Consider the following 11,082-nt stretch of genomic DNA (forward strand, 5'->3'; position numbering starts at 1 on the left):
TCCAAAGTTCTCCATAGGTAGTGCAACTAATAAAACACTAGTAAAAAAACCTGTAGTTTCACCAGCAAACTTTTATTTTGACTATAAAGTGTGTAAAACTGCTGAAAAGAAAAAAATCTCACCTGATAACAGAATGAAAATATTGTTTTCTGTACATAATGCATAAACATATGAATCAAAAGAAGCAAACCCCCCCACATTTAAATACAACTGTGAAGTGCTTTAGAAAATATATTCTGAAAAAGGCATAAAATTCCACAATAGAAGGAAATGTAGGAGCAAAAATATTCATATGCAAAACTCAAATAAGAATTATTACAATCAAACAAATTCAACACTGAGAGTCAATTCAACGCAGAATCTTTATAAGTGGACATCTTAAGATTGTGACAAATTTTCTGCCTTCAAGCTGACTCACAAGTTTTAACTTAAAGAACTGAAGAAAAAAATCTTCAGGCCCATTGTAAGTCCTTATGGGATGCGTAGGTTAATCTGATTCTCAATTCCAAACCTTACACAGGAATGGAAAAGAGGTACTTGACAAATGGTAGACTGTGCACCACAACATACCAGAGACGGGATTCTTAGTAACAGCACGTTCAAGTAAAATAAAGATTTGGAAAATAAAGACAGGATTATGATTTTAAAATAAAGATGTATTAACTATGGTGATACAGAAAAAAAAAATTAAAATAAATTTAGAAGACATAGTGCAAAGAGATTGAGAGGTTTCACAAGCCACTGTCAGCCAACAATTTTAACCAGATGCTCCTAAAACCTCAGTGAAATCCCAAGTAAATCTTCTCATCTCCTTCAGATTCAGCATCATAAAATTCTGTGAGATTTATTGAACAGAAGACTAGTGAAAATCTTTTACCCACCATGATCTCTGTCACCACTTCTAGTTCTGGAGGTTTAACTGCAGTGTGATAAATACATATATTAGCTCCTCGGTTACTTCAGTATAGGCAGGAACCCAGAGAAAATTCTAATGATAACCAGTTTATAGACTCTTTTTGGTTGAACAAGAACTTTAAGATCATTGGGTCTTTCTGTTAGCCTGTCGCTGCCAACAAATTTGGTGGCCTTCTGACAGGGTTATTGTGGTGATGAAGAAAGGAATAGGAACTGGCATCTGTCTGGACAAAGAATTTGACAGTGTCCTAGACAACATCCTTGTCTGTAAACTGGAGAGACATAGATTTGACAGACAGACCTGGTGGCCACCCTAAAAGAGTTGAGGTCACTGACGCAATGTCCAAGTGGAGACCAGTTCCTCAAGGGTCCATGCTGGGACTGTTTAATGCCTTTGCTGGTGCCACGGACCATGGGATTGAGTGCACCCTCAGCAAGTTTGCAAATGACACCGAGCCTTGAGGTGTGACCAACATGCTGGAGGGAAGGGATGCCATCCAGAGGGACATGGACAGACTCAGGAAGTGGGTCCATGGGAACCTCACGAGTTTCAGCAAGGCCAAGGCCAAGGCCTGCACAAGGGTTGGGGCAATCCTCAGCATCCATCCATCCATCCATCCATCCATCCATCCATCCATCCATCCATCCAGTCCAGACTCCCCAGTTTACAGTTTGCAGAGCCTTCCTGTCCTCCAGCAGATCAACCCTCTCACCCAGCTTGGTGTTGTCTGCAACTGATTGAGGGTGCTCTCAATCCCATCATCCAGGTCACTGATAAGACACTGAACAGGACCAACCCCAATTCTGAGCCTTGGGGAACCCCACTAGTGACCAGAGGCCAGCTGGATTAACACCATTCACCATCACTCTGTTAGCAGGAATTCATAACATGATGCCAAATATTGAGATAAGAGATGGATGTATTATACACCTATAGATTATATACATATAGTATTTAATATATGAGTTTATATATAAGTTTTCTGCCTCAGCCATTACTGGGTTCAAGCAACTTAGTATAAACTGCTACCAAAAAATCTTCAATGTTTCACACAGCCAAAGTCTCTGTAGCCAAAGAAGCTCTAGAGCACTATTTGGAGCTCCTAAATGATGTATGAAACCAAGGCTAGGGAGGATTACACTACGTTTTATGTCTTTGAATACTTAGTCATGATCTGAGTTCACTCAGAGCCAATCACAGATCTGCAACAAAATTTGTTTTCCTTCAGATATGAAAAGTGTCAACAGATGGTATTTTGAAGGTTACTTGAAGGACAGAAGGAACAAGAAACCAGGTTTCCCAAGAAACACTTTGTTTCAGAGACAACAGTGTTAATTCACCCTGGTAGAACACAGCAGCTGCACTCCAAATTCCAACATTGCAATTTGCAAATATTTTTAAATTGCTTAGACAATTGTGTGAAATGTGTTTTCTTGACCTGCTCATCACTGTATTATTTTTTGGCCATGTAACCTCTGCTTCCTTTATACTTAAAAAATGCAGTTGCTGCATCTCCTCTGCTCAGGGGTGACAGGTAGAGAAGAAATATCTATATTTTGTAGGGCAAGTTACTCCTGTGTGATTTGCTACAGCTTCAGTTTTATTCCCTCCCTTCAATTTTTTGTTATTCCTGTTCTGTTTTGCTTGCTGCCTGTGCATTCAAAAGGATGAGTAAACCTGGCAGCTTTAGAAAATGAACAAAACAAAATGAACAAAATTTCTGAAGACACTATGAAAATGGAAGAAAGAAAATCAAGTTAGTAGTGAAATTATTACCTAGAATCCTTTAAAATGTCATCAGCATTTTTCCTCCAGGGAGAGTTGGGCAGCAAGAGAAAAATGAAAATTCCTATAGTTCCCTAAAGTTCAGTGAATCAGTTTCTTGAATAAAAGTGATTATCTCCTACTTGGGCAGGAAGTTTACTTGCATTCAGAGAATATATTAATTTCCATAAATTATATACATATTAAGACCAAGGTTTTGCATTTAGTTGGTTTTGTTTGTTTGTTTGTTTTTTTAATCCAGATTGTAGAGCTCTAAGTTTCACCAGACTTAGGAAGCACAAGTCTGAATTCAGCTGGGATCGAAATCCAATCCCCCAGATTCAGCCAACCCACCCTGACTTCTCCCCAGAGCTCACTGCAGTGGCTTTGTGCCTCTCTTTTCTCCTGTTTGCAGTTGCAACCTCCCTCTCGTGATTTGACACAGAAGGAAAGCTGACATTTTTGACAGAGCAACAAACAGAAAGTATGTGAAATATTTTCATTTCCATCCAGCATCCTCTTTCAGATGTACATGGCCAGACAAGAATGTAAAAAGTTATTTTTCATCCACTTAATACATTTCCATCGAACCGAACTTAAATGCTGCAAACCAAAAATATAAGGAAGGAAGGAAGCAACCAGTCATCATGTTCTGTGATTCATTCAGTGACAGCTGCATAAAATTCAGAATTGAAAGAATACAAAACACCTAGGTATGTCATTGAGAATCCTTCAAACATTCTGACTGGAGACAGAATATATTTACATTAAAACTGCAGTAAGTAATTAAATGCATTAGTGTTTATAGAATAGCGGACTAAGAAAGAGAACTGCTAAAAGACATGTAGACTCCAATCTTTTTAGCTACAAACTTATTTTGGTCTAGAATCTGCAATATTTGTTAGCAATTAATATTTGAAAACCACATTTCCTTACAGTATCCTGAAGCTTGAATTTCCCACTTAAATATCAACCATGACAAAGTCAAGCTTAAACTTGCTTTCCATGACCTACACCCACCTACGTGCATGGAGGTAATATAAACATCCATCCAGTACAATCGAATTGTAGTGGACATATCAGGTTTCAGGAAAAAATTGTATGATTTGGTACATCCAGAATCTATGAAAAATTCAATAAGAACACATCCCAAACCAGCAATATTTTGATTTCTGAGTTACTTTTCTTCTCACATTACAGCAGCATTTCTACTGCATTGGTGAAATGCAAGATTAAGGACTGGTTTTACGTAGTCTGTTTGGTGAAACAAGTTTATAAATTGCTAATTTAGCCAGTGGGGTTTTTACAAGACTTTCATATAAACATTTCAGAAAAAAAAAAAGAAAAAAAATTGAGTGTACATAGACATGAAAAATACTATTTCACCCTTGTGAAAAAGAAGAAGATCCAAAATATTTTGTGTGATTATCCATTAATTAAAACCCCCACTTATTTAACAAAGCTGTGCATATCTAATATCTGTCATAACCCACAATCATAAGATGTAAGGGAGGGATCGATAATCAATCCTGTTTCTGTAACACAGTGCTCTTTTAACATTGAAAACAGATCCAGCTTAAGGTAAGAATATTGGTTCTCTAAACATTACCAGGCTGCACTGCTGCCCAATTGTACACTGGACGCTGTTGAAGTTTTTACTAACCATAGGTGAGTCCCTCCTCCCCTGGGGACAAACATCATTGCAGGGGACATAAATGATGCCTGAAAATGAGATGTCTCACCACAACATATTCTTTTGCAACATACATAAAACACAATATAATAATAAACACAAATAAAATCTTAGCAATATTATCTTACAATAATTATTCAAGAAAGGCAGTATTTCTGCAAATACCACAATGCAAAACTAGAGATTCGAAGAAAAAAAAAAAAAAAACCAGAAAAAAGTAAGTCTCAAGAATAAAGGCAGAAACACAGACATTTGTGCTGTAAGAATACACATGGCTGGGTCAGCTCTTGTTCTGCTGGGCCAGTAATGCCTGGGCTGTAATTGTACTGAAAGGATGTTTTGCACTCCACCATGTGGACAGCAGGAGGTCTGCTGCAGCCTCGGGAATGCTTCCCTCTGAGGAAGCTTCTGTACTTTCTTTAGGCAAGCTGAGTAGTTCTATACATTGCTATTCAAGGAAAATCCCAACAGGTTTTTAAGAGGTGATAAAGCAACTTGCCATAAAATAGAAAAGTCTGACCCTGAACTAGGATAAAGCTTAAAGAGCTTTTAAAAAAGGTTTAAAAACATTTTGTCAAAGTTATTTCACTTCTGAGTCTTGTTGCATGTAAACAAACCCAGAGCAGAAAAAAAGACCTTATGCTACTGGAAAAAAAAAATAATTCCTTGTGTTTATTTCCTTGCAGTGCTTACTGCAGCATGAACTGCTCAAAACAGATACAAAACAGATAAAGCAAATTGCAAAATAGATTAGCATCCCCTCTTCCCTCCCTGGCCTCCTGCCCAAAAACTAAGACAACATCAGTCTGAAACTGCAAAGAAATTTCAGGGGCCAAACCTGAAAAGCATGCAGACACATGTTTCCAGCTACATTCCACTTTCAATTCTAAAGATGCGAATTAGGAGCAAGCCAGTGTGAAGTAAAGTTAAGCTGGGATTAGCTCTGCTCTACCCCAGTGAAGAACATGGCATCTTAAAATAGGTACTGAGATAGCCCACATAAAAAATTACCCGTTTTCTCACATGAGAAAATTAAAGTGGGCTTTTAGCAAAAAAAAAAAAAAAAAAAAAAAGAAGCAACAAGATAATTACCAAAGTTACCTGAAAATCAACTGAAAGCATTCAAATACATTTTAGAAAGACCTTTCTCTTTAAGCCTATAAAAAGAAAAAGGCATCTGTAGGAAACATAGATGAAAAAATAAAACTTCTTCAAATATAAAAAGTGTTCTGCTTCCCAGTAAGTTCAAGTAAATTAAAATACAGCAATCGCATCTGGCAGATAACAGATGCTGGGTTTCAGCAAGCTAAAAGCCCCAAAATATACAGATACCACCAGTGCGGTGCAATGGTCTATGTACAGCCTTCCAGGATGGGGCTGCTTGGGAACCTCTAAGTCACACAAGTACTACTACAAGACAGCACCCTTTTCAATATTATCACAGAAAATGAAGTTCAAAATTAACTTTAGAAGTAAAAAATGTTTAGATTATTACATATATTGGAATTACTACAGATGTAACAAAAAAAAAAAAAAAGAAAGAAAAAAAAAAGAAAGACAAAATGTTTATGCAAGATACCTGACCAGCAGTTGCTTTCAGAGAATGGACACCAGTATGTGGGGCTGCTCCTCCCCTGGTGTCCATGTTTAACACCGAGATGTGCTGGTGCCAGGCTGTGCTCTCTGGGCAGGCAGACCCATGGCCTGCACAGTGATCGGTGCCCCAGTGCTCAGTCTCAAGCTGTCTCAGCATTCCCAGCATTCCCACAGCCCCGGCGCTCTGAGGAGCAGGACTGGAAGGGTGATCAGTTCAACAGAGCAAACCAAAACATGCTCCATGGACACAGCAGTTCTGGAGTGGGACTAGCTGGTGTTGAGCTGAGCTCAGGCAGCACCACTTGCCCCAAAGGCACCTTCAGCCCAGCAGGACGGGCGCCTGCTGCCCGCAGAGCAGAGGACGTGCCGGCCTGCAGAAGGGACAGCCATTGCTTCCCGAGGAATGAGGGGTAAGAAGAACAGGAGGCGTGAGGACTGGGCTTGCCTGTGGGCTTTTGACCCCATTCTCATAAGAAACAGATAAAGCACCCTGACTCCCCAAGGCGTCCCCAGCTGCAGGGTGCAGTGCAGATCCTTCAGGAGATAGTTCATGGTATGCCACAGGTTTTCTGCCATCCTCATTCCTGCTGCCTTCTCCTGTCCCAGGTGTTTACTCTCAGCCTTCCATCCCTGTGTTTCCTTTAACATCCTTTTCTAGCAAGCATCTTCTCTCCTCCAAACACCTAACCAATGAACATGTCAGGGATGTGTGCTTTCCCTTTCAGAAAGTATCCTGAGTGCCCCAGCTGCTGCCTGAGTTACTTCTGTCACCTCTTGCTCTCATCTTGCTTCCTCTGCTCTGCAAGTGCTAGGAACTCTATTCAGAACAAATGCCAATGTGCATCTTTTGCTAAAGACTCCCACCAGTCATTCCTAAACTGCTTTTAAGCAAAACCCAGAAGTCGGCCAGATTAATGTATCACAACAGTTTCTCCGGAAGCCAGGACTTCCAATTTGAGAATACTTCCCTGGTAGCTCAGTACTGCTCAAGCACAAAGTTACCAAAACTACTTCCCTGCCTGACGTGGGAGAGTGGCTAACTTCCAAACAATGGGATAAGAGCCCTCAGTATGTCTATGTACTACAGATGCATTTTGAAGTTGTAGGTGCCTGTGTTCTCTAAATAGCACCTTCACTTTTTATTGCACCATACAAATTCCACAGGACTAATTTAGGATCATCTGTGCCCTAATAATCAGAAGTTAAATTTTAGCCATCCCTACTCACTCCTTTTCAGGATCATCTGTGTGATCTATTTTCTCCAGATTTTCTTTTGCTCAACCCTTTGAACTCTACAGGATTTACACATTGTTCTGTATTGTTCATCATTGACATTGTCTGTTCCTGCAGACCTTACTAAATGCCTGAAAACTGGATGCTGCTGCTCACAGTAGCACACTTTTCTAGGAGGGTTTTGTATTTTTTTCCGACTTTCTCTTGAACTCAAGAAATATTGTCACCAGTTAATAGGACCAGAGAGTGGTGCACTCTACAGATTCCATGTTCTTTTCAAGTTGATTGCAGGGTGTGAATATTGCAGGAGGAAGAGGAAAACAGTGTCATCACCAAGATTAGAGGCTCGTGAAGTTCCATTCTCGGAATATGTACTCACCAGCCTCTGCTCTAAAGCAAGGGGTCACCTTTGCTGCAGGCAGACTTGATGGCAGAGTAGCTTGATTCTGGGCCTTAGTAGCCTTACTCAGTCCACCTAATGGATAGAAGGTGTGCCAGCTCTCAGTCTGGAACACTGTTAGCAGCCTCTTGCATTTAATATCTGGGGTACATGTAAGCATGACTAAAGGAACACACAAGCCCCCAGCTGGGACAAAATCCAGTCAGGAGAGACACTTCCTGGAGGTACACCCGGTGATTTTCCAGTCAGTCTGCAGCTCATTGTTGGATGGGATAAGGAGACCATAACCACATCTTCGTTTCCTTCTTTGCCATCTTGGATGTGACTGTGACATGGTGGGCAGCATTCCTGGATCATGGCAGACCCTTTTCAGAAGGTGTGCTGGAGCTTCCTTGAGGGACATGAATGTTTAGTCTGAACAGAGTTCCCAGTGCTCCAGCTCAGGTCCTGCATTCTCCAGGAACAAGTGCACTCTGTAACTTCAGAAATGTATTTTTTCCATTTAAAATTCACCACCAGCAAGAAAAATAAAGCCAGCTTACATATGGAGGCATACATACTGTCTTAAATTATAATAAAATATTTTTTGTTTGAAGAAAGAAGTTTATGAAAATTATTATTTTACTAAGCAAAATAAATATGAGAAAAAACACATGGAATGCACTCTGGAAAATATATGACATCATGTCATCATTATGACACTGCAAATAACACAGAAAAAGGCTCAATTTTGTGCCTTACAAATTATCTATATACCATGCAGTGTCGAGAGAAAAAAAAAATATGCACCAAATATTTCAAAAATTAAATTAACTTATTGGAAAGAGTGAAGAGTGATCGTGAACCCAAGTGTCAGGGGGAGAGGGATTTTATTTCCTGCTGGTGCGTGAGCGAGTCTGTGACACGTGGTAGTAGCAATCTGCCGGATTGCACCTCCCGTTGGGTCCAGGCGGCCCCTGCGGTCCCGGTGAGCCTGATGCTCCTGGTGGGCCTGGCAGGCCAGCAGCTGCTAAAACAAAGCCACAATTAGCAGAGTCCTCACCAGAGCATGGGCAGTGCCCTGCATTTCATCACCGACATCAGCTGCACTCCAGCGCATCCACAAGGAGGCAGGTGGGGCTGACCTCACGCTGCGATCCAGCACGGGAGGAAAAGCAGGAGTGTAAAACCCAGTGTTAAAAACAGGAGAAAGGCCTGTTAGCTCATAAATAACAATAGCAGAAATAGATCTGGAGACTTGTACCTGCAGGGCCGGGTGGTCCAGGGTTACCAGGCAGTCCAATTCCAGGCTCGCCTCTTTCCCCTTTCTGTCCTCTATAACCTACACAGAATAAAGATATGAAAATAAGAGCACTCTCTTATTTTAGGTAGTGATTTTCTGTATATCTTGGTGGCACGAAATTACCAAGACAAATATAATTGGGAAAGCACATGCTCAGTTCTCTTTTTCAGAATTTTTTTTTTATTTTTTTTTCTCTGAGACAGCTCTTAAGTTTATAAATTCCTTCTGGAAAATATGAACATTTCTAGAAGTAACTGCTGCTTCATCTGTCAAAGGGCTCTTGCTTTGTTCACTAGCTAGACCTTTCGCCAAGATTTTAAGTTACCTGAAATTCCTCTAATATGGAGCCAAATGCAGATTTTACCCTCTCTGTTCTGCATAAATCCCTGCACTTGCTCTTGTTAGACTTTAAACTGGTAGTTGTATGATTAGGCATTCCCCTGCATGTGAGAGAAGACCCACTCCCTGGCCAGTGTTGTCCAGCTGCCCTTACATGGAATGAGGCATCTCTGGACCTTGTGCAGATTTTGGGTTTGAAGCTTACTTTGACCCAAGTAGCTGTATATCATTAACAAGATGTGATTACTAATCATATTTTGAATACTTGGGTCCTTTTTCTTCACAGGCCATAGTTTTGAATTTATCTAAATGACTTCCATCTTCTCAGGTGCTGCAACCCCTGCCCAGCCCCTGCTTCTTTGTTGTTGAAGTTTAAAAAAGTTTTATTAGTTGGAAACTGGTTGCTTTAGAGCAGAGGACTTGTTGCTGTCAGTAAAATATTTTCCTTTTTATTTCAAGTTAAGAATGTACCTTTATTATGTAGGAGAAAGCATGAAGGTATTTTTAAATCTGCACAAACCCTTACTTCAAAAGGGCTTACAAGGAAACTCTTCTGTACCCAGCGCTTCAGATGCTGGCATGTAAGGTGACAAAAGTTTAGGATTAATTTGCTGATTTCTGGTCACATTTGGAATTAAAATCTTCCTGCTTCAGGGACCACTATATTTTTAGCATCACCTATGTCATGCAAGAAAGTATTGAGTTCCTCCTCTTGTGAAGAACTATTACTTAGTTTGAATTTAAAGAGAAGAGCACATCCATGTCAATCCATCTGATGTCCCATGAAGATTTACTGGCACTGACAGGTGGATGGCAAAGGCTGTCTTGCCAGTGTGCTGTGGTCTATGCAACTGCCACCTTACAGGACGTTCCAGAAGGAAATTACTTTGAGGGGTGTGGGTACCAATTCAGGGGTGTTCAGACACAATGCAGTGGGAATGGTACACAAAGCATTCAAGCTTTCTGTTACACACAAGCTCATTATACACTTCAATATAAATTCTGTTATCTGTTGCAATCATTCCAGCTTTCAGAACAGAGCATCAATCATTTACCACTCTCAGCATCACAACAAGGAAATTAGTGAGACAAAAATGTTACAAAATGCATGCAGAGTGCCATACATAACATAACTATAGGAAATCAACGGTTTAAAATCTCACAGAAACCCAAATTCAAATTAACCATGCATTCTGGTCACTGAGTTATGTTAAGCAGAATTGTACAAAGCATACATACACACATGCTATGAAGACTAAGAAGAAGGAATATGCAGGTATTTGTATTGGATTTTGAATCTCAGATTTACTCTTCAATGACCACAGTAATATTTATAACTACATCAAATTGGTTTGTTCCAAAATATCTCGTGCAACTTCCAGTATTGCTGCTTTTTGAAAAGCTCAATAATACAACCAAAGGATCCATTACATGTCCTATTTATATTTCTCAATGTTTTTTAATTTGCGGTCAACAGTTACAATGCATTTCCCACTACAAACCCAGTTAACTCTAATTTTACAACAGACTGCTGCCACTAACCATTTGTTTTGCACTTCTTTAGTTATGGAGAAGAGAGAGAAATCAAATGTATCATACATCACATTTACAATCCCCACGATAAACATTACTGCAGCTCTCTGACACACGGTAATTGAAAATGACTGAGATAGACTGAATGATTCTGTAAACATCGCTGGAACACAAGAAAATAAGGAAAAAAACCCCTACAACAGGACAAAGAGCAGCATGGTCCAGAGTAGTGATAAACCATTATTGGCTGTATGCAAATACACATGCAAGGGTGTAGTTTTCACATGGTGGCAGGTGAGTTCTGCTAGCACTGAAGTTCAATACAA

At 40.0% G+C, this 11,082-nt stretch overlaps 1 protein-coding gene across 8 annotated transcripts in view; it reads right to left on the reverse strand.

Moving 5' to 3' along the window:
- Positions 1–7,303: 7,303 nt before the first annotated feature.
- COL19A1 (collagen type XIX alpha 1 chain) overlaps positions 7,304–11,082 on the reverse strand; it is a 174,686-nt gene continuing 170,907 nt past the window's right edge. For 7 of the 8 annotated variants that reach the window (XM_041410665.1, XM_041410671.1, XM_041410670.1 and 4 more), the window contains 2 exons: positions 8,846–8,923; positions 7,304–8,611 (listed from right to left, as the gene is read on the reverse strand). In XM_041410665.1, the coding sequence (XP_041266599.1) occupies positions 8,472–8,611; positions 8,846–8,923 (218 nt within the window). In that variant the 3' untranslated portion in view covers positions 7,304–8,471. The remainder of the gene's footprint in view (positions 8,612–8,845; positions 8,924–11,082) is intronic. The other variant, XM_041410667.1, reaches the window with a different exon arrangement.

The sequence above is a fragment of the Onychostruthus taczanowskii genome, unplaced genomic scaffold, assembly GCF_017590055.1.
Source record: "Onychostruthus taczanowskii isolate IOZ18803 unplaced genomic scaffold, ASM1759005v1 scaffold33, whole genome shotgun sequence".
NCBI lineage: Eukaryota > Metazoa > Chordata > Aves > Passeriformes > Passeridae > Onychostruthus > Onychostruthus taczanowskii.